The sequence below is a fragment of the Saccoglossus kowalevskii genome, chromosome 4 (genome assembly GCF_978046115.1).
Source record: "Saccoglossus kowalevskii chromosome 4, keSacKowa6.1, whole genome shotgun sequence".
NCBI lineage: Eukaryota > Metazoa > Hemichordata > Enteropneusta > Harrimaniidae > Saccoglossus > Saccoglossus kowalevskii.
The window spans coordinates 11,790,590-11,818,465 of NC_140644.1; the positions used below are offsets into that span (position 1 = coordinate 11,790,590).

At 35.4% G+C, this 27,876-nt stretch overlaps 2 protein-coding genes and 1 long non-coding RNA gene across 3 annotated transcripts; 1 reads left to right on the forward strand and 2 right to left on the reverse strand.

Moving 5' to 3' along the window:
- Positions 1 to 1,743: 1,743 nt before the first annotated feature.
- On the reverse strand, positions 1,744 to 14,988 carry LOC102808302 (uncharacterized). The gene is made up of 11 exons (XM_085498239.1): positions 14,924 to 14,988; positions 14,465 to 14,601; positions 13,356 to 13,441; positions 11,950 to 12,036; positions 11,454 to 11,558; positions 5,931 to 6,011; positions 4,942 to 5,085; positions 4,087 to 4,278; positions 3,505 to 3,748; positions 1,824 to 3,316; positions 1,744 to 1,770 (listed from the first exon to the last, which is right to left on the reverse strand). The coding sequence occupies exons 1-11, from the start codon at positions 14,986 to 14,988 to the stop codon at positions 1,744 to 1,746; spliced, it is 2,661 nt and encodes an 886-aa protein (XP_085354365.1).
- A 12-nt stretch (positions 14,989 to 15,000) lies between these two features.
- Positions 15,001 to 18,628, reverse strand: LOC144352618 (uncharacterized). The gene is made up of 3 exons (XR_013420634.2): positions 18,527 to 18,628; positions 17,621 to 17,689; positions 15,001 to 15,054 (listed from the first exon to the last, which is right to left on the reverse strand). It is a non-coding gene; the product is annotated as an uncharacterized LOC144352618 (long non-coding RNA).
- Positions 18,629 to 19,117: 489 nt separating this feature from the next.
- Positions 19,118 to 23,504, forward strand: LOC100366457 (uncharacterized). The gene is made up of 2 exons (XM_006816901.3): positions 19,118 to 19,163; positions 21,477 to 23,504. Exons 1-2 carry the CDS (start codon positions 19,140 to 19,142, stop codon positions 23,457 to 23,459), a joined length of 2,007 nt encoding a protein of 668 aa, XP_006816964.2. The 5' UTR covers positions 19,118 to 19,139; the 3' UTR covers positions 23,460 to 23,504.
- Positions 23,505 to 27,876: the final 4,372 nt, after the last annotated feature.

A 27,876-nucleotide genomic window follows, 5' to 3' on the forward strand; every position in this document is an offset into this window, starting at 1 on the left:
CAGAAATACTTGATTTTAATCATTTTTAGCACAAAAATGACTGCCATTCGGCCATCTTGAAACAGATTGTGAAACGAAAGGATGTACATGTGCATATCCCAAAATGCAATTGTATTGTGTCAGGTTTGAATGTAATTAGTTCAAGCATGAACATGCAGACACAGAGGTCAAAATATAAAACCTTGTTTTCGGACTTTGTTCAAATGAAGACTAAAAACATTTGTTGCACATGCAAGAAAACCAGATAATCAAACAGCAAATTCTTGGATAGTCTGGTAAACTGGTTGACAATCTATCCCATGTTCCCTTTCTACCTGGTGTTAGATTTCTTCAATGGTTTGGAAAAAGGAATGTGCAACTCTTCATCCAATGGGAAATCACATTCCAACATACTACCTCGTATTAAGAATACATCCTAAGAAAAAAAAAAAATATTAATAGCATTGAGGATAAAGTTGACATTTTTGGTCAATGTAGAGTACCGGTACCTTCGTTTTTGAGTTGTTCATAACTGACAATAGTTGTGGTGAAACAGCTGGGCAGTACACCTGATCTGATGATAAAATTGCGAGTTTCAATGGTACGTTTGTTGGACCTCAATTGTCAAACATGAATTTGTTTGGTCAAAAAGACATCTTAGATATATAGTTCTGGAAGAACATTTCTTAAAATAAAATAACCACCAGTTGAGGATTTTTTGAATCTGATCTGATAAAAAAATGATGTGCATCAAGGTTCCATTATATTCAATGTATGTAATCTCTCCATACAAGATCCAGTTCCCGAATAGCAGAAATGTTTGATTTTGATGCATTTTTAACATTGAAATGGCCGCCAATCAACCATCGTATATCAGATCATTAAATAAATACACGTCTTCTACTATGATCAGCTCTGGCATATTAAATATACAGGTGTGGGACACACTAATGGACGCAAACACGCAGTCAATCAATGCAAGACTACAACCACACATAAAGTTATTGGGGAGTTGTAATTGCATGTTACAGCGTATGACATGGTGGGAGTGTGTACAATTTTTTTGCTATCTGAGCAGTCGCTGGGTTGGTGTGGCTTGTTAGCTTGTGTAAATATCTGGTGGCGTCGTTTATGTGCGGGCTTCGAATACGAACACAATGTTCAGCACCATCAATGAGGTTTTATTGACAAACCTAAGTGACGGTGCTGAACATCACTTAAACAAAATATAAACTGCAATTGACCTCACTGTGATGTAGCATTGGTTGTGCTACATAGGAAAGGAACCAAGGCATGCGCACTGCATACACAATACGCAAATAACCTGTAACAATATTGTGACGTAGACATATCTCATTAACATTATTTGAAGTGCAATTATTAACAGAAAACATTTATTATGAAACGCCAGAATCACGTATATTCGGTCTTGCCCCCACTCTATTATAATTTGAAGACTGTACACGCTTTCTATCATATTAAACTGGTCACCAAACTTAACATGTGTTTCTGGCCTACACTAAAGTCTGCATGAGCGTAGGCAAGCCTAAATACGTTTCGATTGTATACAGCGCCACCAGTGGCTGTTCTAGCTAAGATCATAAAATGCACAAACAGTCAAATATTACAATGATTCAAATACCTATCAAGATAATCCCTCTTACCTTTGGTGCCCTGAGGTACTTTGACATACTGTCATGGGACATCAGAGCTGAAGCTCTTCCCAGCCCAATTTTAAGCTGATAATTTGATGATGGCTGGTTGCTATGATACTGCTTTCCCATCTTCCAACTATTACCGGTACCTAGTGCATTCTCATCAATACACTTATATGGAACCTTTACAATCTTTTTACCAGCAGGTATCAACTTGATTTCTTGCTGTCCTTCTCTATTATCAGTATTGACAGATGATGAAGAACTATCAGTTCCACTGGAGTCACTTTCTGTTGCAGTATCAACCACCACAGATTTATATTTCACATACAAGTCTAGATTTTTGTCAGGAACCCAAGACGCATCTTTGGACATGACAGTCTCCAGATCATGGAACTGCATAACAGGATCACTGAAGGGATCTTTAATCTTTGTATTATCATGTTCAGAGCTCGTAAAAATATCTGAACTACTACTACTACTGCAGCTACTACTACTAGTAGATGAAACACTAAAATCGTCAGGCAATTGTAGGAGCCGTGAAGAACTTGCAGGTTTATTGGCATCATTCTTAATTACATGTGGTGTTGATGATGTCAATTGTTGATGTATTGAAGCCCTCCCAGAAGATATTAAAATAGCATCATTTCCATCTTTCATCATTTCCATGGTTACATTATCTGTAGCATCACTTCCAACATTTATCATCTGTATAGTTGCATCATTAACAGCATCACTTTTCTTCTTCATTTCCATGGTTACAGTATCATTGCTTCCCATCATCTTCATGGTTTTAGGTGTTTTAACATTAACAATCTTAATATCTTTGACATCATTCCTGGTAAAGTGTACTCCACTTTCAATCTGTTTTTTCTCTGCAATTGACTTTTTGACACTCAAATCAAGTGGATGGTCACCATAAATGATTTGATCTGTTTTCACTTTTTTTTCATCAATTTCACTTTCCATATTTCCACTTTTCAAATCTGACTGCATACTGTCTGAAATTGTCACATCATTTTCCTTTAATGTCAGCTTCCCAAAATCAATACCAAGTGCTGTAGAAAAGGCGGCCATCAGGGCGTCATGATCCATATTTTCATCAACTGGTTTTACTTCAAGGCTAGAACTAAATACATGTGTGTCATCTTTCTTCTTCACACAAGTAATCCAATCACTTGGTTCCAACTTTATACTGGCATCACCATTGTTTTCAGGATCATCATGTGTAGAGCAGCTATCAACTTTGCTCATGACACCATTCTCTTCATATTTCTTTAAATCTGAATCACATCCATTGATCCATGGTACATCTTCACACATTTTTTCAACTTGTGGCTTTTTTAACTGGTTGGAAGATATTTTATTTCTGGATTCATACAGAGACACTGCACTTTTAATATCTACAGGATTTTCCTGAGAATCTTTGTTCATCTCTGATGACTCCATACTTTGATTTTTGGGGTGGTTACAAACGGTTTCCATTTTCTCTTTACTGGTATCGTTACCATTTACTTCAACATTGTCTACCTCTGTTTCATTTTCATCACCCAGAGATTCGTCGCAGGTGGATGCGTCATCAGAGGAAGATTTACTGTCACTTTCACAAAGTTTCTCCAGCATGTCAGGACACTGATTTGGAGAAAGGTACATGGCCTGTGTAGTACTTGGACTGGTATCAGCTACAAAGTAAAGAACAGAAATCAGTTCACATGAGCATACAAGCATGCACAGACATCTTCTAATTCTAAGATTTATAGGTTAAACTACTAATGCATGTAAGATGTATTGTTTACATGAAATGCACGGCAGCTGTGGTGTTATATAACATTAATTGGCTTTTATTTAGCCAATGGAGAAATACCTTTACCTCTACCACGAAAACCTTTGAAACCGCTACTGGTGCTCTGTTCAGCAGTAAAATTACTTCCCTCGTGCCATATATCACGACTCCATATAATCCCAGCATCTACATTATTAATATAGTTCTCCCGAAATCCATTCTCATCCCGGTTTTGTATGCCTTGGTATCGATAGTGATTGCGTGCAGCTTGTCGCCTAAAATTGCTTTCCATTTCATGAAATTCATCAGGTAACAGATGACTTGTATTAGCCTGTAAACATATAATCATATGCTCATTAACCCGTTGATTGTATTTACATAAGATTACCAAAATCATTTAAATTTAATATTCATGTTTCTAAAAAATAATAAAATTATTCCATTTGTTTATTTCCAGCAAACAGATATTGTTATGCAAACAAATATTCAGTAAATTTCCATAAATATATTTGTTATTATGAATATACAAGAACTGTGGATAATAAATATTATTGATATTCACAACTCAGTGCGTTCAATTGCAGAGGATCTTTTAGGATTCTTATTTCATTTGTTGTATTTTTCATCACTTCAGCATCCAATGTCCTTTGTCAAATGAACGAATCTTACTTTCAGACTTTTACTTGTTTCACTGGGAGAATCTCTGATGACTTTCAGGTATATATCAACAGCTGCAGTGAATTCCTCCATCATACATTCCATTAATACTTTACGTAAATCTAGCAAATACATGACATCTTTAACTGCTGCTTCTACCAAGTACAATGACAATGGTCTATCTAACCAAACAGCCTGGTCTATCTATTGCAACAAGAAGAGAATATGAGCTTATTGAGCGGATACCGCAAATTATGTACAACAACGGTACAGCCAAAAATGACACAACATACTGTCCAAGTTCATACATACATGTAGTATCCTAGTATAGCCTTATTGGCCATACCTGGTGGTGAGAAATAGTTGATCTTACTTTACTATGTGCACATATTCACAATGTGCCCACCACCTTGAAAATTTTTTGTCAAATCACTTCTTGCTTACGGTTTGCATATTCTAGTATGCATATGCCACACCAAAATAAGGAATGTGGTAATATACAGTGATATGTTGACAGTTGTATGATAAGATAATATTCTCTATTTTGTCTAATTTCAGCTGGGGAAAATATATGTGATACAGTTTTTAATTAATGCACCAAAATAGAACTGGATGTCTATGTTGTGAGCAATCTCTAACTGCCATTCTAAATCTATATTTGCTCCATATTTAATATGAGAAGCTGCCTTTATTATTATTTGAATGTTACTTTTTCCCTGACCCAAATTTTAGTTTAATATTCAACAAATTTTTACATATTTTTGAATATTATCTTTGTTAATGATTAATAATATATTTGAAAGGACATTAAAAAAAACACGAAATTGTCTGTAGAAAATATTAATGGTCATTTCCTCCATTCTTTACCTCGATACATTTACTCCTAACTCTTTGGAAGTAAACCTGGTCAATAGTTAAATTCATATATTCCATAAGACATCCTACTTGACCTCGCACATAACGTGGTATATCACCTCCATTTCTATTCTTGTAAATAATGACATCAGCAACCTACCAAGGAGAGTGAGAAGTAATGTCACAGTGAAAAAAATTCCTATTCTATATGTCACATATTCTCTCAAAATTGACAAGACACAAGATCACATGGGTGCCAAGGCACAGGGTCAAATAAGTACCAAACCACATGGTAACATAAGCACCAAGGCCTGAGGTCACATTGGTACCAAGGCACGAGGTCACATTGGTACCAAGGCACAAGGTCATATAAGCACCAAGACACGAGGTCAAATAAGCACCAAGGCACGAGGTCAAATAAGCACCAAGGCACGGGGTCACATGGGAACCAAAGCACGAGGTCACATGGGAACCAAAGCACAATGTCACATGGGTACCAAGGTACAATGTCACATGGGTACCAAGGTACAAGGTCACATGGGTACCAAGACACGAGGTCATATAAGCACCAAGACACGAGGTCAAATAAGCACCAAGGCACGAGGTCACATGGGAACCAAAGCACAATGTCACATGGGTACCAAGGTACAAGGTCACATGGGTACCAAGGTACAAGGTCACATTGGTACCAAGGCACAGGGTATATGTATTTCATGAATGTAATCCTCAATTTCAAAGTATTTTGCAAGGAATATTATGCTTCTAAATCAAACTATCTGGAGACATTTTATTTTTATTTTTAAAAAATGCAGAAACATTCATGTTTCCGTCACACATTTCCGTCTATGAATGCGAAGAATTTAATGTAGTAAAAGACAATGGAGTTTCAAGTTTTATAATTAGCAATATAGGTATATAAATGATTGTAAGCTGTTTATTTATTATAAGCTTGTTTATCTGGTGATCAGCAGTGATAATACAATATTAAAAGTATAGCTCACCTGTGTGTCAAATACATTGACGAGTTTACATCCGAAGAGATGAAACAATAAATCTGAGGGTTTTCTACAATCATGCATCACCTATAAGCAATAATAATTATGAAAGTATAGCAATGTGAATGAACAGACACCAGCCATAAAAATCAAAGAAAGATTAGTAAGAACTCCTATGTGCTGAGGGAACTGAAGAGATGAAATAAATATACCGTAAAAATCATATTTGAGGCCGCAGCTTTAATAGAAGCCGCACCCCTAACTTATTTATTTATTTATTTATTTATTTATTTATTAACACACAACATCCCTCGGAGGGGATGAAAAGGGTTACAAATCAGATATTAGTAAAAGAAAAATAACCACATAAAGAGTAAGGGAACAAAAAGGCATAAAAAAAAAAAAAAGATAATAAGTTGAATACAAGGAATGTATTACTGGCTTAGTTTATGTAGGTGCTGCTGTCTTGTATTAAAACAGTTTTTTAAATATTGCGCTAAAGGAATTGACATTTTCTCGTCACTTAGTAATGATATGAATTTATTTTCATTACTAAATTTGTCAAAATTTGGTATACGTTTATTAGCTACAATGTAAAGTTTTGATCTTATTTCATTGTAATGAGGACAATTTGTGACAAAATGTTGTTCATCTTCAACATGGTCATTGTCGCACATATTGCAGACTCTGTCTTTAAAATCCAATCCTGTATGCCGGCCTGTTTCAATTTTCAGACAGTGGTTGCCAAGTCTAAATTTTGTTAAGGATTTGCGAAGTTCACTGTTTTTCATAATTGTTAAGTAGTTTTCTTGTTCTATTTTGGTTTTAAAAAGTTTGTAGGTTCTTAGTTTATTTTTAGAATTTGATTTTTTCCTATTGTCATTATTTATTTCATTTTTCCACTCAGTTGTAAACTCTTCTTTTAATTTCTCATCAATTGTTTTTAATTTTGATAATGAGATAATATTTGTTTCATTTAAAAGATAAGAATGGTTAATATTATTTAATATCAGATCAAGTTTTTTAAACCATTTACTTTTAATAATTTAAGACATTGTTTCATGTTGAAATTGACAAGTTTTGATCCCAAGAAAAAGTCTGCAATATAAGCCGCACCCCAAACTTTCACAAACCAAACAGCCACCACATATTTCAGAAAAAGATATATCATTTAATTTTAAATTAAGGCATAATTTTTCGAAAATTTCAATGATTCCTGACGTTTAGATTAGAGTCTAATTAAGGTTTTCCGTAGTCATTGACGCTTATTCCAGAGTACAGGTTTATTGTGGGTAACGTGACTGGGTAAACTGCATTTTGACAATGAGCTGTTATTATTGTCAAACGTGTTAAATCCTTCTTCAATGCTCAGCTTATCTATCGAAAACAACTAATTTCTTGATTTAAAAAAAAATCATGCCGTTTTCCCATCAAAATCAAACGATCGCACTACAACAACGGTAAATCTCTTCCGTGTTTTGTTTACCATGAGGTCGCTGAACTACATTAACATATTTAAATGAGCTATGGTAATTTAATCACGTTGGCACCATCCAGCCTTTCGATTGGTTAATTAGCGACTTGACCTGTCAGGTCAACAAAACAGTTTCAAGTCACTAAAGATGTTTAAACATGACGGATATCGTATCGGATCGAGCGTTTATATGTGATCGAAATCATTCGCTTGCGGTGAAACTAAGTTGAATTTTCACAACAATTCAACGAATTTATTTATTGTACGTTATTGTAATTACTACTGAGCAATAATCAGCAATTGTAACACTTTGAAAACAAGTAAGTTATTCACTTGTGTGAAACGCAGCATGACCGTTACCGTGATCATTTGCTACTAAGAATGCATTCGTTTTTGTTTTGACTCCTTTTAGAATATACTTTTCGTTAGGCCACACTGATTTAATTTTATGGATGACATCCTCTGAAGACCCCAAAACTATTGCAAGAGGGCGAAAAAAAAAAAATGCTGCTAAAACCACAGGACTACGGAGCTATTATTACGAATTTAATCACAGTGTATCAAAAAACAAGTCTTCATTTGTAGGAGGCACATGCTGATGTACACATTTCGTACTGTATTACTGTCACAGGTATCATCACCTTTGATTTTGAAAAGGTAAGAGGATAAGGCAGATGTTAGCTTTGCCAAAGGCATACACATCAACTCAATAATAAAGAAAAACTTACTGTGTTGTATTGAAAAAAAAAATAATTAAAAATGAACAATAAGTTTGTCAACAGCAACCTGGAAATTAACTTCTTTGACATTCAAACTACAGCTTTTAAAGTGACACTTCAGATAGACTAAGTGTAGACACAAATGCTCTAGAACTACTTCAACTATGTATAATTAAACAAATTATAAGAGGCTCGATATTGAAAAAAAAACACCAACAGAGAGTCAACAATAATTTGGATGCAGAAAATTATGTACATGTATCTTGATGAATATTACTGAATGTGTGTGTGCGAGCAAATTATCCGAATCAGAAAATGAAAAAAAAATAATAAGAAACTTTTCTTCACCCCGTAAGGGGACTTTGGCCAAGTTGCTTCTGCTGCTTTCGTTGCAGTTTTGTCGACTTCAATGCGGACAAAGCAACCAAACTGATTTGTCGCCTGACCGACTTTTAGGCCACCATACACCTCCACTCCTCTCCCATTTCTCTCATCATTGCAGAAGAAATGCGGGACAGCCACTCTGGACAATATGTTCTCAAAGTTGTCTGGGCGAAACTTGCTTGCCGCTACCGACCTCTCGTATAGCTGTGTGAACGTCTCCCTGGCCAACGTCAATTGCGTACCAGTCTACAACAATCCCTCCGTTTTACCTCTGAACTTTTATGCTCACGTATTTTGGTGGTGTGGTCGCCATGTTGGATAATTTATGGCAAAATTTGCATGTTTTGAGGCAATCTCTTTCCCATAGGTCTTTGTGCTTTACGTAACGCGCATCTAACTGTGCGGAGTTTGGTTTTGAGGTAGTCCAAAACGAGTTTTACGACAAGTCGGCGCTTTGAGACAATATGAGTCGGCGGCAAGTTCCGGACAGAAAACCGATCTGTGGAGACTCGTCTTCTGAGATTTTTTTTTTTTTTTTTTTTTAGAACAGGCGAAAACTAATGCGCGCGCGGATGTCATCCTTAAAATTAAATCGGTGTAGCCTTATCAAAAAAAAATAAGAAAATAAATATATATTAAATTAAATAATATACTGAGTATTTTTTTTTTCATCATTCGAACATTTTTTTTTGATTGACTTTTTTTATTTTAATTTCCCCGATGTCTAAATTAAACATGGAATGTACAGTCACCCTGCCGGAAGTCGAACATGCCGCAATCGACTGTGTCAGACGGCTGTCTCTCACTTGTGACCTACATTTGTATACCGGTGCGAATGAATTAGTCTATTCAAAAGATTGTAGTATACAGTACCGTAATCTGCAAATGCATACAAATCTATTCGTAGATATCATTTATTGTGCAGTATGTTATACAGTATGAAATTTCGTTTGTGTACAAGTTTGTCTGTGTGTAAAAATCTCAAAGTGCCTTAGAATTGCAACAAAGTTGCAATCGAGTGTCGTGCATCTCATTAGCATATCATTATCCCTTCTGGCCTTTGTTTTTTGAAAAAATTTCCCACTGTTACCGAAGTGAATGCTCTAATTAAAGCCGCACCAAGACTTCACGCATCTGAATTCGTCCATTGAAAAAATGAATTTTAATTGAAGCCGCGGCCTCAATTAGGAATTTTACGGTAGAAATTATTGGAAGCTGTTTGATTGGACACTATTTCTGATTCATAATTACTCATCATACAAATGATCTGAATAATAAACTGGATACAGTGTTCAAAGAATTTATTTTGATTACATTACAAGTGAAAAACGATTCATACATTATCAATAACTTGCTATACAAATTAGATTATAAATTTGAACAGATGTAAACCTAAATAACTAAAAACTATTATTAATTATTTTCCGGAGTGAGCGAATTAATAGGATACAAATGGAAAACAAGTTTTTCAGGTGAGCGAATTAATAGAATACATTTTGATCTGTTTAACAAAATGTCACGCACCATGCCATATTCAAATGCTATTTTCTAGCCATTTAATTGGTCGTGAGGAAGACAAGATGCCAATCACTGAGACGAGCTGTATTTTGTGCTACAGTGAAGGTGTGCTGTTTTGCAACGAATATGTAAACAAACAATCAATGTGTGGCCATCTGATTGTACCACTCTTTTATGTTTCTAGCCAAGCACGTCAGACACAAAACGTAACTTTTTACACACACATATATTTTGGTACGGTATATGTCTTAATTATGCCATCTCGCAGCCCGAATTGTTCACACATTTTTAGATACATACTGTAGGTATTGCGTGACACATCCCATTTAAAAACAAAGCTGGCACGTGCCTATCTATTTACAATATTGAATTCAAAAATGAGCTCATAATATCTACAATGACTAGAAGCGGTCAGGAAGTAGTCAATATAACGTCTGATAAATTATTTGTTTGATACCAAAGACGCATCGGTTCTGTAGGTATTGCCACATTGTTTGCCTGTGACAGTGCAACAAAAACATTACAAAGAATTCACGTTAGCTCTGGGTTTCAATATTCATTGCAGCGATGAAATCCTGGTGCAACCAAACAAACGTCATCAAAAATTCTCCAAAAAGAGATATACTGTACCAATGCGTGCTAGGAACTGTTTTTTGCCCCTGATGTTACTGACTAGAAATAATAAACGAAAGCCGTGCAATCAGAATCTGGCAGCTATTTACATGGCCATGTGTTGCTGGCAAAACAAAAAATATGTGCCTTTTCAGTGTAATGCAAAATACAGCGATCAGCACCGGCGCCATAACAGTAGAGACGTTGTTGCGACCGGAAAGCTCCACTCGCTCGCTCGTATAGAATGAATTTATTTTCCAACATGGCGGACACATGCAGATTCAACTCTGTGACTGTCACACTTTTTTGATATTATTGCAAATCATAGAAATTCACAATATATATTTACTCCTCGATGCATATTAATTGACTATATAATTATTCAGCAAAACAACTTTATTGTAGTGAATGAAACATTTTTTCCGGTCAAAGCTCTCTCTGCTAGCTGCAATGATCTCTGGTGTTCACAGCTACTGGAGGTAATCGGTAACCTGAACAGGATACCCACATACTGAAAACAACAAATTCTATGGCACTATTGATGGCAAATTAATAGGATACAAATTATAATCAATTTTGAAAAAATAAAACAGGTGGGCGAATTAAAAGAGACTGCAATTTAATAGAGACTTTACGGTATAATTAGGCCTGTGATTAGCCCCGGGCACCTATGTACCATTGAAATATAAAATAGCTGTACCTGGCGTTAGAGTGATGCCTATTCAAGAAATTATACGATAATCTCAACGACCTAATACTGTATACTAGTATCTGGATAATCACACATGATATCTCTGTAATAACAACTGTACATTATATTACCTTAACTATTTCTTTATTTTCCAATACATCACCCAAGCCTTTGTCAAAACATGTGGATTTCATTCTTAAAATATCAAAGAGAAAAACATGCTGTCTAGTAGCCACCTGAGAAGAAACACCAATAACATATAAACGTTTGATAAAGCTGAAGTTAAACATTCTTGTTCATACAAACACACATATTACTAAATTCAATAAAATATAACTCTGTGAATATTCAAACAACAACATTGTTTTGTTTTTTTCACAAACTAGTGAATTTAAAACTTATAGTGATATTCCTTCAATACGCTAAAATTAAACGCAGCATAAAGTCCAAAGTATATACGGATCGGACAAGAATGACTGAGTTTTGAATAATGATTTTTAATTCAAAAGCAAGTTGCAAGAACCATTATATTCATCAAATACCAAAGAATCACCAATACACACACACAAACAGCTTTAAATATTCAAATATGTAAAAAACACATTTCAGGAAACTTATTTTGTTTACCTGCACAATACTGACTTTACCACTTCGTCCAACTAATACTCCTTCCATATTAACAGCAATGAACTTCTGCTGTAAAAGATGAGTTATCTGGGAAAGGAAGCAAAAGAAACATTCTGTAAGTTTATCAGTTTGAAATAATTGACCCAGAAACTCTCTTATAGCCATTAGAGAGACAATAGAGATAACATACAGCCATGTCTGCTACCGTTAAAGTCCTAATATAAACCGCATACGTAATAGTAACCGCATCCCCAATTCAGGCTTCGGGGTTAAAGAGTTCTTAACAAAAATTGAAAACTTGAAAAGTACCTATTACTAACCGCACCCCCAATTCAACAAGACCGTGACTGACTTTGTTTCAACCAGCTGGTACATTGTTCCTAATCCTATTCAACTGTTTCGAAGACGTGCCTAAAAATATTCACACCTATTTATTGTTCAGCGGTGATAAGATGTCAGATACGCAATGAAACTGCTTTTTTTCTAGCTGTAACGTCTGTATGTGTTTCGTAAGTTTTCGACAATGAGCTGTTATCACCGCAAAAGTGTTAAATTCTTCTTCAATACTCAGTTTATCTTTCGAAAACAAATAATTTCTCGATTTAAAAAAAAAATCATGCCGTTTTTCCATGGAAATCAAAGCCACAAGATCGCACTACATTATCGGTAAATTTCTTCTGTGTTGCTTTCACCATGAGGTCGCTGAACTGTCATTAACATATTTAAATGACCTATGGTAATTCAGACACGTGGGCACCATCCAGCAAACATTTCGTAACGTCTATTTTAGAACCAAAGTAAGGCCTTTCACTCTTCCCTGACGCCTATTCAAGAGATTGTACGATGTATTGTTTGTTTTGTGCATGTGTTGTGGGCCATTTAATGATTGCAATATGTCCGTAATAGGAACCGCACCCCGAACTTGTGCTTTTGATCTCAATTTTTAAATTGATACATTGTAATATAAACCACGGTTTATATTAGAACTTTAACGGTAGCTGTCAAATAAACTTTTTCACAATAAATTATACCCTAGTCTTATCAACAAGTTATAGAAAACAATTATTTCAAAATGTTAAAAAATACAAATTCAAATTCAAATGAAGGCTAACTCAAGGTGTAGTCATTGAACAATCCAAATAGCTATTTGGGTAGCAGAAGTACCGTGATTCATAAAAAAATTCATGTACAGAGGAATATAATGAAATTATCAAATATTTTACAAATAAACCAATTTCATGAACAAAACAAAAGAATAACCCTCAAAATTAATAACATCAATGAATTTATTCAAGTTAAATAATTTGATTGATCGAGACATTTTGCTATTCACTGATTTCAACATAATAATGCACAGAACACAGTACATTATTATACTATGTGAACATCAATAAATTATTACTTACAGCATTGAAGTAAACATCATCAATACGATCAATCCAGCTGTAATGGACATTCACTTCCTCTTCATTCTCACCAATATTTATTGTTACTGTAAATGAGAAAGACAATAGGTTTCCTAATTCTAAACTCACTCACACTGATGAGAACTATAGTCAATCTATCACATTCATCATCCTATAGTCAGCATTACCAATGTGTTGGTAGACTGAAAACCAAAGGGGAAAAAATTACTGTGTTTCCTGTGTGTAACAGGCTTACAAAATATTCGGTAGGCAGGAAGGGCTTTATTTCACTTTACGTTTTTCCCCCAATGATCTACCTTTTTAAATGTTATTTCTATCACAATCATGTATTTAATACAGATATAACATTAAGAAAGCATGACTACATATTGCAGTTTGTCATTGTAGTGGATATCCTTAGACAAACTTTGGTCATTCAATACATCAAAACAACAAAATGAACAAAATTATTTTTGTAGGTAGAATATGGCTAATAAGCATTAAAATTTGCATAAAAAGTTTGTGTTTCTCCAAAAATTTGGGTAGTTTAGGTTATCAAAAACACATTTATGTTATTCATAAACCTAAATACACCTTGTATGAGCTCATGCAGTGATGATCGACTATTCTAATATAATTTCTGTGTGATTGATACATGAAAATTTCACGGAATGGGAGGGAAGTGTCTGCCAAGCCAATCCAGTTGTCCATTTGCATTTGAATGAGGCTGATTTCAAATGAAAACTGGTCACTGGTAGCATAGTGGTTGTCATATATAGCTTCTGTGGCAAAAATGCACTATGTACTTGCAATTTGCACATACAAAAAACAGTCAACAGTGACATTCAATGTTCGGAACTGTCGCCTGGCACCAAAAAAAAACATTAAAAAAAAATAGAAACAGTTGGGTTTATAAATTTTTGTAATCATATATAACTAGCATATATAGCATATAACCAGTGTAACTTCACCAATCTAATGATTATCTCTCAAACAATATTTAATTATAATAATATGACGTGATCTATTAGCAAAGTGTGCAATGAATAACAAGTCAAACAAGCAAACAAAATAATTAATATAAGAATAGTAGCATGCTTCTAACTTACATTTGCCAGAACTATCATTTTCAGTTCCATGTGGATCTGCATCTGACTCTGCATGTTGCGATTCTTTATTGAAAACCCAGTCTTTCATTCTATTTAGATGTTCAGGGATACCCTGATAACGTAAAAGAGATCCCTCTCTGGTGAAAAAAACAACAAAGTTTTATGTCAGATGAGCATCATCTTTCATCCATTGATCAGATTTAAAACAATCAGAAGAAATATATGCACATTGACCCAAAAGGTAAACTGATGCCTTTGAGCACATTACACGTATTTATTTTAAGGTATATGAATATTAGTACTGAGGCTACTTAAACAAATTCAAAAATGTGTTAGTCAGTCATTTGTCATATCAAAAATCATTATCAAATCATAAAATGTATGCACCCAGAATGAGTATTATTTCTCTTACATGTATGATCATAATGTTGAGTGACAATAATAAGGATGATTTAATACATACTCTGTGTTCCTGTGCCGCTGAGTTTCACAAACATCTTCATTACTTGCCAGCAAGCTATCATTATCAGTACCTGTAGTTGCTGAAGCACTGGTGGGTTTTTTACTAATATACTCATCCAAGACATCCACTACAAACAAAATTCAAGAAAATTAATTTAACTGTTTACTGTAAATATTGAAATGCACAAATATTGAGACAAAATCACAGATGAACAGCCTGAGATCAGGCTGTCAATTTGATACAAATTCATGTTTTAACAGTTTGTAATCATTAGATACAGCCACTACTGATGATTTAAGTTGCATTCTCACTTTGTATGATCTGCATTATAACCTTCACTGACCCCTGACCCCTGTAAACATTATAAGAGCTTTGGATTTTGTATAAATGATGAGAAATCTCATCTGACAGAATCAAAATCAAATTTAGAAATAATTCTTAAGAAAAGTAGTCTTGAGTGATTACAACAATGACAAGTCATTGTCAATGACACGTCCCCGTTCCGTTCATATTTGAGTGACATATACATTCAAAGCAGATCATGACTGAAATGCACCTGCATATGTACAACACATTGTGCTAAATCTGAACAAAATCCATCCATGCATGACTGAGATCCGGTTCTGGAATTGTGAAAATACGTGATTTTGATGCATTTTCGGCCTTAAAATGGCCATCATTTCGCTATTGTTAAGCAGATCATGAAACAAAGGCACATATCTATTTGTGACATGATGTACCATGTGTGTGTGAAGTTTGAACTTGATCAATCCAGACATGTCTTGGATACGGATCAAGAAGTGAATTCTTTAAAACAAAAAGGCTGCCAGTCGGCCATTTCGAACTTGATCCGAAAAAAAAAAAGACGTGCATCAAGGTCCTATTATGTTTAATGTATGTACAAAATTTGAACAAAATCCGTCCATGCATAACTGAGATACGGGTCCGGAATGGTGAAAATGTGCGATTTCAATGCATTTTCGGCCTTAAAGCGGCCGCCATTTGGCTATCGTTAATGAGATCATGAAACAAATGCACATACATATTTGTGACATGATGTACCTTGTGTGTGTGAAGTTTGAACTCGATCAATCCAAGCATGTCTCGGATACGGATCCAGAACTGAATTCTTTAAAACAAAATGGCCGCCAGTCGGCCATTTCGAACTTGATCCGAAAAAAAAAATGACGTGCATCAAGGTCCTATTATGTTTAATGTATGTACAAAATTTGAATGAAATCCGTCCATGCATAACTGAGATCCGGGTCTGGAATGGTGAAAATGTGCAATTTCAATGCATTTTCGGCCTTAAAGCGGCCGCCATTTGGCTATCGTTAATGAGATCATGAAACAAATGCACATACATATTTGTGACTTGATGTACCTTGTGTGTGTGAAGTTTGAACTCGATCAATCCAAGCATGTCTCGGATACGGATCCAGAACTGAATTCTTTAAAACAAAATGGCCGCCAGTCGGCCATTTCGAACTTGATCCGAAAAAAAAATGACGTGCATCAAGGTCCTATTATGTTTAATGTATGTACCAAATTTGAATGAAATCCGTCCATGCATAACTGAGATCCGGGTCCGGAATGGTGAAAATGTGCAATTTCAATGCATTTTCGGCCTTAAAGCGGCCACCATTTGGCTATCGTTCATGAGATCATGAAACAAATACACATACATATTTGTGACATGATGTACCTTGTGTGTGTGAAGTTTGAACTCGATCAATCCAGACATGTCTCGGATACGGATCCAGAACTGAATTCTTTAAAACAAAATGGCCGCCAGTCGGCTATTTCGAACTTGATCCGAAAAAAAAAATGACGTGCATCAAGGTCCTATTATGTTTAATGTATGTACCAAATTTGAATGAAATCCGTCCATGCATAACTGAGATCCGGGTCCGGAATGGTGAAAATGTGCGATTTCAATGCATTTTCGGCCTTAAAGCGGCCGCCATTTGGCTATCGTTAATGAGATCATGAAACAAATGCACATACATATTTGTGACATGATGTACCTTGTGTGTGTGAAGTTTGAACTCGATCAATCCAAGCATGTCTCAGATACGGATCCAGAACTGAATTCTTTAAAACAAAATGGCCGCCAGTCGGCCATTTCGAACCCGATCCAAAAAAAAAAATGACGTGCATCAAGGTCCTATTATGTTTAATGTATGTACCAAATTTGAACAATATCCGTCCATGCATAACTGAGATCCGGGTCCGGAATGGTGAAAATGTGCGATTTTGATGCATTTTCGGCCTTAAAATGGCCGCTATTCGGCTATCGTTAATCGGATCATGAAAAAAATGCATGTGCATATGTCCCATATAATGTGTGATGTATGAGTGAAGTTTGAATTCAATCGGTCCATGCATGTTCGAGATACAGGTGATCACGGACGCACGGACGCATGGACGCACGGACGCACACAGGGCAAAACATAAGTCCCCGTTTTCGGACTGCGTCCGAACGGGGACTAAAAATTAAGTTTGATTTGGTGATTATACACCACAATTTTGGGTACAGACTAGCATCAGTGCTCCAAGATTTGTTGCCATATCAACAAATGTTGTCAAAGTGATCACAATAATCAGTGGGAGGTGTCCTGCATATAATACAAAGTGGCAATTGCAATTTTGAAGAGACACAACAAATGACTCATGGATAAATTATCACTTACATCGTATGACTTCATTTCCATAGAAGTGTAGAAGCCCATGCAACTTTTTTCCACTTTCAAGACTGGTAACTACAAGAATTTGTAAGTACACATTATTAAATGATAATTTCCTTCACAAGATTTACTAGAAAAGTGACTTAGACCCAGGGGGGGATAAACTAATGGAAAATTACCAGTGTAACCAGGGTTCAAATAAAAAACAGAATTACATTTCATCCCCTACACTCTCTAGCTCACTTTGTTGAATATTTTAAAGAAAACAATGAGGCTGAGAACTTGTAGAATTCTGTGTTATCACTTATTTACAATATTCATAACTTCAGTATGTACAATGTGCATATGCGTGTAGACATTGACTACATGTAATGTCCTGTCAAGAGCATTGCATTAGCCCTGCGTACAGTGCTGTGTGCACCTGCGTACCTCCATAGACAAAGTCCAGGAGCGCACCGTAATTGGTGCGCAAGTTAAAAATAAGTAGTTTCCCAGCCGAAATCGGCTGAAATGACGATAGTTATCCGTAACAACCATTACAAAGTTATCTGAAACTGAAATGTCTTCAAATAAAAACAAGTAAAGACGGACAAATTGTAAACGCGCAGGTACCGGAGGGCTAATTTTGCATTTACTAGTCTACTAATGAGTACATATTTTTCAAAATCACATGGACGACATTTAGTCTATTTAGCTCATAACTAACCTCTAGTGATACACCACACAAAACACACAAAAAAAAAAATAAGTACATAAAATATTATATCGTCGAAAATAAACTATTTTACGACATTGTTCAACTTATATTCAATGTATTTATAGCGCCCTCATCGTCGTGTAGGTTAAAAAAAAGTTGTCATCAAGTTGTTACGCTGAAATCACGATGTTCGTCCATTATTTGGTATACCGTACCGTTCTTCAGGGTCATCTTCTTGTTATTCCCGTCAAGAGAGTGTAGAATTCCTTCAAACGGTCCATCATTTGTGATTATTCGGAGAAGACATCCCGCGTACGCCGCCATGCTGATGAAATAGAAAGTTTACTTTGGACCCTTTAAGTGAGTAATCATGAACCAAACTTGTTTAAATATCTAAAAAACGATGGTGCATTTTAAACTAAATATTAAAACTCCAAACCCGTTGATCGTTCTTTAAAATATATATTTACTATATTTTGAATAATTTATATATTGAGAGTTTTGTGATTCTTACTACAATATGACTTTTTAATTTTAAAACTATGTCCATATTTCATTTTGTTAATTGCCCGAAGGGTCTCAATTCTCTAGCATGACGATGATATTCGCATTCGTTTCCAATTTTTTAAAGTGAGCAATATGTACACTATTTGTTAGTAATCGTTAAATAATGAAAGATGTGCGATATATACTATTAGAACAGCTGTAACGATTAGAGCCATTTTTTTCTTAGATGATTCCTTCTGCTTTGAGGGGCGGTACTTGAGGTCGGAGGTGAACTTTTTCGGACCGTCGTGCATTGCGTCATGTGATGTTGACTAAACAAAGATGGCGGACCACTTGCCAGTCGAGGTAGGTTTCTGTATTGAAACTGCACTTCTGTGTCGGAGTTTTGTTTTACGTATTATACAGTATTACATTGAGAGTATATTGACATTGAAAATATATTGCCAGTGTGTCGTGGTTTATGAAATAACAGCCATGATATCAGCGATCCCACTGATAGACTGGGTTACTTTACGAGCCCACTCCCGATACTTGGTATACGATCTTCATGACATCAATTCTTGGGAGTGGGCTCGTAAACACGAGTACTAAGTGCACGTACAAATGGGAGGCACCCTGAACTATTGGTCCTTGAATTTTAAGTGTCACCCAAAATCCAACTCTGAGTAAAATTTGAGATCAACTCCGTGAGAGTGCGAAAACAAAATTTGAACACAGTTGAGGATGAAAACCATTACATTATGGGCTGCCAACAGCACAATGAAATGAGATAGAAACTTTTCACAGGTTTACAAAAGGATAATCCTAATTTACTTCATTGAATCATTCTGATAAATTTATTTACATTATGCCAAACTGTTAATCTTGGTGCTTTTATAATGCAAACAGGTGTCTATTAACTAATAATAGTATACTACCTGATTCTGTACTACTTAGTAGTTTAGTACTGTAATTTAGTTGCCAATTGCTCGTTAACTACATGTAATTTGTTATTTTATTTTTGTTTTGTTTTTACTTACTCTTATGTTATTTTAAATTTTATTATTCTTTTACGTTTCTATTTTACATGACTATGTTTATCTTCTATGGAAAGAATTATGTCAGTAAAGTTATCTTATCTTATAACATTTCATTATTATGTGTTCGTGGTACCCTCTAAAACACTTGTTGGACACGTCTAGCTACCTTGTATCTGCTCCTCAGAAGTTGTACATTATAGGGAAGATGGTAGAAAAACTGTGTAAATTATATTTGTTTTTCAGTTAGCTAGATTTTTTTGAGTTGAGATGCTGTTGCTATAAAACTTTCATTTCTCTGTCAAAATAAAAAAAAGAGCTTAATTGAGCACTGGTGTTTGTGTATACATTGTGTGCATAAAAATTTCGTCTTTTCGACCAGTGACATATTTAAGGCATTGATAAACTGTGCAATGTTATTTTTTTTTAGCTCTGATGGTAACAAAGTTATTCATAGTACTGATTATTATTCAATAAGCATCTCTCTCACTAATCCCAAGTAGAAATTTCTTGTATTCTGTTTATAGTAAGGTTTATAAATTAGCTGGTAGGTAGTTAACAAATAGGGGTAACTACATTGTACATAGGTCAGTAGTGTTACAGGTTGATCTTTTGAAATATGCCGTCATAACCTGCTCTCAATGCTGACATCTTAGCTTGTTCTGCAATAAAACATAGTCTTTTAAAAGCCATTACATCAATCCATGGGTCAAATTTTGATGCAACTTGTTTCATATTTTTATGCATTTTTTAATTTTGGACCAAATGGAAATAAATTCCCATATAAAGTAATTGTTTATTTTTTCTTTCAATAAAATATGGAAAAATTGATATAGCAGGTTTTGTTTTGTGAAAGAAAGATTTGACTTGATGTTTAAGGGTCTGTCTTTTATTTGCCATTGAAATTTTGATCTGTTAAGTAAATAAACTGTGAACAAAACCTGTATTATAATCCCATTTACTAGAACTCAATACATTGAGTATTGTAATCTTATTTCAATTGAATTTCAACCAAATTGATATTCATGTATTGTAATGTTGCTAAAATTAAACAAATTAGTGGATTTCTATGAGAAAAGGCATATTTTAATTAATAACTTTGGAAAGAACCCTAACCCTAACACTCCACCCCCCTCTATGCCCCTCAATACGCCCCTCCATATAATTGTAAGTGACCCAATCAGAGGTACCGTATATACAAATGAAATGGAGGAGGGATACTGGAGGGGCAGGGTTAGAATTAGAGTTATGGGTGATGGGGCCCTAAGGAACTCGTAACATAACTTTTAGCTGAGTGACCAAAATAAACTTTACAATTAAATGTTTTTACGACTACCTGCTATCCTGTCTCATTTCTTAACCTAGTTGAGTAAACGGTATGCATGCTTGTAATCAACTAAAATATTGAAAAAAAAATGGACCCAAACCTGTAAGCAATATCCAATTCTGTCTATTTGGGTTTAATTGTATTTGTAATGACCGAAAATGTGCGAATAATTTTAGTAAATAAATGGATTTCAAGAGATCATTTATTCTGTGTTGTAGTCATTTAATTTCCTCTTACATATACTGTTTGAAGTCATCATAATGTCTGTCTGTTTCTTGTTGCTGACAACTGAATGATTGAATTTTCTATTTGCAGGTGATATCTCACATGATGAAATTCCTGAGCCTTCCTGATCGTAAAGAAGCAGCACTGGTCAGTAGGAGTTGGTATGAGGCAGCAATGGACCCAGCGCTGCAGCGTGATGTCATCATTACATTCCAGACACCGTCCATGGCCGAGGAACCAATTGCTGGATTTGGAAGACGAAAAAGCCCCAATCTACTTCTAAATAATATTGACGGGTCTAGCAATTCTAAGTTCACAATACAAAAAGCCTGCCAGTACATGGGGCATAATCTACAGATGTTGTCCCTGAAGGGGTCTGATATAACTGAAGGCGCCTTTATGTCAATAGTACCCTACTGTCATAATCTGACCTCCCTTGATTTGAGTTCCTGTAATAGTTTGTTCATGTCAGGCAAGTTTCTAGGTGAATCTCAAGACCTTGAGTCTGTTAAAGCTGCATTGGTCCATGTCACTGATTTAAATCTCAGTGCCATCAGGTATCTTTCTGATTCCCTGTTTAACCGAGTGATGTCCTGCGTTCCCAATGTCCAGAAACTCTCTCTCGCATCATGCCACCTGACTTTCGAATTTGATCCTTATAAAGGCAAGCAAGGCGACAGTGGCACAGGATGTAACTCTAAAACTATTCTGACATTTTCAAACGTCCTGAGTTTGCTCCATTTACGCAGCAACAAACTGAAAAGTTTAGATTTCAGCCGGACGTCAATCACTAACAAAGGTATTAGGTCCCTGGTTGACATTCCGGGTTTGGAATTGAGAGAGCTGATCCTGAAGTCCTGCAGAGAAATGACTGATGATGGGGTTTTGATGGTTTCCAAGAAACAGCCCTCACTGGAGAATTTAGACATCAGTTTATGTCAAGATCTGCGTGATGGTGCTGTGAGCGCTATCAGACTACATCTGCAAAATTTACAAAAGCTGAACATTTATAAATGTAGATACATCACTGATAGATCAGTCCACAAATTGTGCTCCTCATTTCCGTCTTTAACCCACTTCAATGTTTCAGACTGCTATCAGTTGACTTCAAAGGGATTAGTTAGTGCATTGTGTTCGACCGGAACCTCATCATTAGTTTCATTGAATCTCAACTGCTGTAGTCTAGTCCAAGATGATCTGATTATCGAGATGGCTAAAGTCATGAAGCATCTTAAAGAACTTGATCTAGGTTCCTGTGTCCACATTACTGATGTCAGCGTCAATGTCATTGCAAAATCTTTTGGACTTTTAAGGGTCTTGCGTCTTGCCTGGTGTAAAGAAGTCACTGATTTTGGTATCTTGGGGTTAGAAAAGTTCATCTACCATGACACGACGGTAAATGAAGTCCAGGCGGAACAAATAGGAGGTCAGACCATCACAATGATTACTCCAGGGAAACCTAATCAGTACAGCAGTGGGAGGTTCTCTCGTAATTACGGCAATATCGGCATGTTCAGCAGCCCAGCACAAGGGGATACCAAGCCACCACAGAAAGTGTCATACTCTGAAATGGAAATGGAAATTACTAGAAATGAGAATATAGGTATTTATACATTGACTAGCCTGCAGAGTTTGGATCTCTGTTCAAACCACCGCATCACAGATCTTGGGGTCATGCAAGGAATTCGATTTCGCGAGCTACGCAAGCTCAATCTCAGCATGTGTACACAGGTTACTGACGAAAGCTTGAAGTGTATTTCTGTAAATAACAGCAGCTTGGAAGAACTTTTTCTGAGTCAGTGTCAGAAAATCACTGATGTCGGGATCGCTACCATCGCGAAGAATCTCTTCCGACTGGCATTGCTTGACATGTCCAGCTGTGATCTGGTGACAAATGAATCACTGAAGACACTGGGTTTCCACTGTAACCAGCTGAAGCACCTTGATGTGTCAATGTGTGATAAGATCACCCTGGAAGGAGTCTACAGACTCACACAGAAATTGACAAGTTTGGTAGTACAGGCAAGGTATGTGGGCGGTGGAGGGAATGATTTTAATTTGTATGCGCATTAGCGATGTATGCAGTGTAGAAATACAGATTTTGTATTTATCAAATTATTCCTTTGTCCTACATGATCAGGTGAAGAAAAAAAAACCCATTATGTCCCAACATTGTAATATTTCTCAGAACATTGTTGACAGTTTTTTGGTTTTTTTCTTTGAGTAATTTAATTTTTAATGTTGATGTGAATTTGAACATTTCATTATTGACTGGCTCTATTAGTAGCACATGTGTGTACATCTTGTAAAAAGAATAAATATTTTCATGATTCAGCATGCAGTACATGCAAATTCGGGTTTATGTGAACTTCTATTGGGATGTGTAAAAAGTTATCCCATCGTCAATTTGTTCAGTTTCTTTGGTGTTTATGATAAACATTGCTGTGTACGCCCATTTTGGGAATTTAATATGGTTATATAGACAAGTGGAAGATGACATGGTTACTTGCCAAGAGTACTATCTGTGATTTGAGGTTGTGGAACATTTAGTAGATATGGAACCAATGTTATTACTGGTGGGGCACAGGCCAAACTTGCTACCTTAATTGCAAAACAGCTAACTGACACCCAATCAACAATAATACAGAGGCGTGGCCAACTAAGACGTTAATCTGAACAACTTAGGGTGTGCCATTTTGTTGTAGGAGTTGAAACTTATTTTGGGCTGTTTTTTATGAAAAAAAAAAATATTTTGATACTGTGTGATTTCTACTAGTTTATCTTTTGAATTCTGGGGTTTTCCCTAACCTGCGTTGTGATAGTGGACTAGTTTCATTTCCGCAGGCTTATGAAAATAACTATTATGTAATTTAACAACAATGTTTTCTCATGCACCCACTCAGATAATGATACAGTACAAATCACATTGACACCCAAGCCAAGGATTTGAAAATCACTAATAAGCAAATTTGATAGCCATGCTGCAAAACTGTATTTCCATGTGCACACATGCCTCACCAGTATAACAGTTGCGTAACAAGTTGACTCTGTTATTAATAAAGTATTGGGTACATGGGTACATGTGCTCAAAGTGAACTTACCCCATCATCAGTCATTTCTCAGTGTTCAGAAATATGCATGTACATGCTGGTACAACGTAACCTGTGTAAACCAAACACCCAAAGGGATTGACTTCCATAGTTTTACTGTCAACAGTTTTGAGTGCGGCTGGTAGATAGTTCTTTGTACTATGACAATATTGTCTCGTTACACTAACAGTTTTTGCAGTGTTCCTACTTGAAATAGTTTGTTTATTTGAGTTTTCATGAATGTTTTTTTTTAATCAACCACCTATCAGGTACCTGCTGGAGGGGTACAATGTTTTTGTATTTCATAAGTTGCTGTAAATGCTTTAATTATTCACAAGGTTTAAATTTCACTATTTTCACTGCAAATTAAAAACAGCTGAATTAAATTCACATGAACATGTAAAATAACAATATATCTCATTGTTTTCCTGGCTAATCCGTGAACCCATTGTATATTCTCAAAATAGTGAAATTAAATCACCACTGAAAATTAATGCCTTTACAGTACATGTACATATAATACAAACCTGTACAAAATTATTAAGATTTACACATTTACAGTAGTTGTAAAATATGTAATATGTATATAAATATGATTTAAATACACTAAATGATGTAAATATCGTACAATACTTGTATATTGACATTAGTATATTACATATAAACAAGTACATACAATGGACACTGCAGGTATGGTTGTCCAAATATTGCATAATTTCAGATATTCAGACGATTTTTGGTCATTAATTAACCAAGAACAGTTTTGAAATCATTTTCTTAATAGTTTTTGTTCCTACTTGATTGATTGTACATGATCCAAAATTTGCTTATACTGAATTGTTTTTATTCTGATTCTCACATTTGTGATAATTATTGATGACATTTTTTTTAACTTATTTACCATTACATTATGCAGCTAAATGACCAAATATGGTAGTTATTTTGCATATCAATTTCCATATGTACTTTATTACAAGAGAAGTAATATATTGTTTCCAAGCATGGCATGTCTCTGGCCAAGTAAAACCACAGTGCTTTAAAGGTCTGCAGAACACTTGTGTACATTGCAGAACACTTGTGTACATTGCAGCACAATTGTGTACATTGCAGAACACTTGTGTACATTGCAGAACACTTGTGTACATTGCAGAACACTTGTGTACATTGCAGCACACTTGTGTACATTGCAGCACACTTGTGTACATTGCAGAACACTTGTGTACATTGCAGAACACTTGTGTACATTGCAGAACACTTGTGTACATTGCAGAACACGTGTGTACATTGCAGCACACTTGTGTACATTGCAGCACACTTGTGTACATTGCAGAACACTTGTGTACATTGCAGAACACTTGTGTACATTGCAGAACACTTGTGTACATTGCAGAACACTTGTGTACATTGCAGCACACTTGTGTACATTGCAGAACACTTGTGTACATTGCAGAACACTTGTGTACATTGCAGAACACTTGTGTACATTGCAGAACACTTGTGTACATTGCAGCACACTTGTGTACATTGCAGCACACTTGTGTACATTGCAGCACACTTGTGTACATTGCAGAACACTTGTGTACATTGCAGAACACTTGTGTACATTGCAGCACAACTCCACCATGTACCTCTTGTGATGTAGTGTTTCTGTAATGTCAAAATGATGGAGATGGGTGTAAGCAGTGGGGTTCAAATAAACAACTCTTGATTCGTTGTGCAATCTTTGATTGCTTATAATACTATATTTGCTCTATTAGTTTATAATTAAAATAGATCATATATAAAAAATGGAATTTTGGGTTTATGTGCGCTTATAACAGAGCAAATACGGTAAAGTAAATCTATAAATTTGTTATTAATGGACGGTCACGGATTAAACGATATTGACATTGTTATCATTGCACCCATTTACATCATTGAAGTGTTTCGTCACTAGAGGGCTTTATTTATGGGAGTATTCTAAGCATTTAATTATATAACATTATAAATTTCAGACTTATTTGCATAATTAATATTGAAATATAACTAATATGTAAGTAATTATTTGTATAAATGTGGCTATTTCCATGGTGTATAGTAGTTTCTAATTGATGTCTGTGGGTATGCATCTAGGATGTATGTATGGCTAATGGAGTGATATCTTGGGAGTCCCCAGTGATATTTTATAGGCATTTGCATAAGAGTTCTTTATTTAAAAACTGGGGGCGAGGTAGAGAATCTTGGAAATAAAAATGATTGTCTGGGTGAAGAGAAGAAAAAAAATAAAAACATTCATGATCAAGAATTGGGGTAAAATGCAAATAAAGAAATTGTTGGACGTATGTGAATGAAATGTCTGAATAATTTACGTTATCAGAGAGCATATGGCGTACAATAATTTATGTCAATATACCGGTAGTAGCCATTCAAAACAAAACGATTAGGAACTTAAATACAAGTTTTTTTGTATATGCTAGCAAAAGACATTTTTTCTGAACTCTTGTATGAATAATATAAAAGATGCAATCAGAATCAGTGGGGTCCAAGCGGACTATTGTATGGCCTGACAATGTCCAAGTTGATGGTATGCATTCTAGGCCAAGTGACAGAGCAGTGTCATCCAAAAGCCATTGTTACTGTAAGTTATATTTAAGCAATCGCTATACTTTTTGGACATTTTTGCAATACAAAATGGCAGCGAAATCATACAAGTAAAATAAAAATAAATTATTTTTTCTAACATGAAGCATTGGCCAGACATACTATATGCTAAAAATTTTGGCCATTTTTGTTTTAAACCAAAGTTGTCAGCATAATCACATGACTGTTCCACATTTATTTTTCCCCCACAAGAAGCTTGAGCAAAAGACCAAGTAATCGTGAGAAACATATGCCCAAAATTTTTACTGAAAATCCAAGATGGCAGCGAAACTATACAACTGATCAAATTAATTTTTTTCATAAAAAGCGTAGTTAATCGTGTTGGCATACATCCAAACAATTCAAAACAGCAAAGCATGTCAGATTTATTGTAGTGAATACACTAATTACATGGTAGATGTACGTCATTTCTGTCTTGTCCAAGAACCAAACTGTTTTACAATAAAAATGGTAATATGTCAAATTAATTCAAAAAGTCGCGGTGCTTATCTAAAACAAGAGCAAATTCTGTTTCTTTGAAAGTGAAGTGGTGTTGGGAGACGCTCGATATAATAAGCTAATTATGTAGACATCCTTCTGGCACAGAGATTGACAAATTGCGCCCTCAAACAGCCAAATGTAATTATGAGTTAACAAATGAATTGTTTCTGAGGGTAAAAACATTGAAGTCACTTTTAGGCAGGCTGTAAATGGGAATTGGTTAATTTGTGGAGTTTTCTGCATCAAGATAATCATGCCACAGACATTTCATAGCTCCCCCT

Coding starts and splice junctions, on each gene's coding strand:
- LOC102808302 (XM_085498239.1), bottom strand. CDS start 14,988: ATGATAGCTTGCTGGCAAGTAATGAAGATGTTTGTGAAACTCAGCGGC. Junction 11,559..11,949: donor GTAAAGTCAGTATTGTGCAG/GTAAACAAAATA, acceptor GTTTCTTCTCAG/GTGGCTACTAGACAGCATGT. Junction 3,749..4,086: donor AAACAAGTAAAAGTCTGAAA/GTAAGATTCGTT, acceptor ATATGTTTACAG/GCTAATACAAGTCATCTGTT.
- LOC100366457 (XM_006816901.3), top strand. CDS start 19,140: ATGGCGGACCACTTGCCAGTCGAG. Junction 19,164..21,476: donor CGGACCACTTGCCAGTCGAG/GTAGGTTTCTGT, acceptor TTCTATTTGCAG/GTGATATCTCACATGATGAA.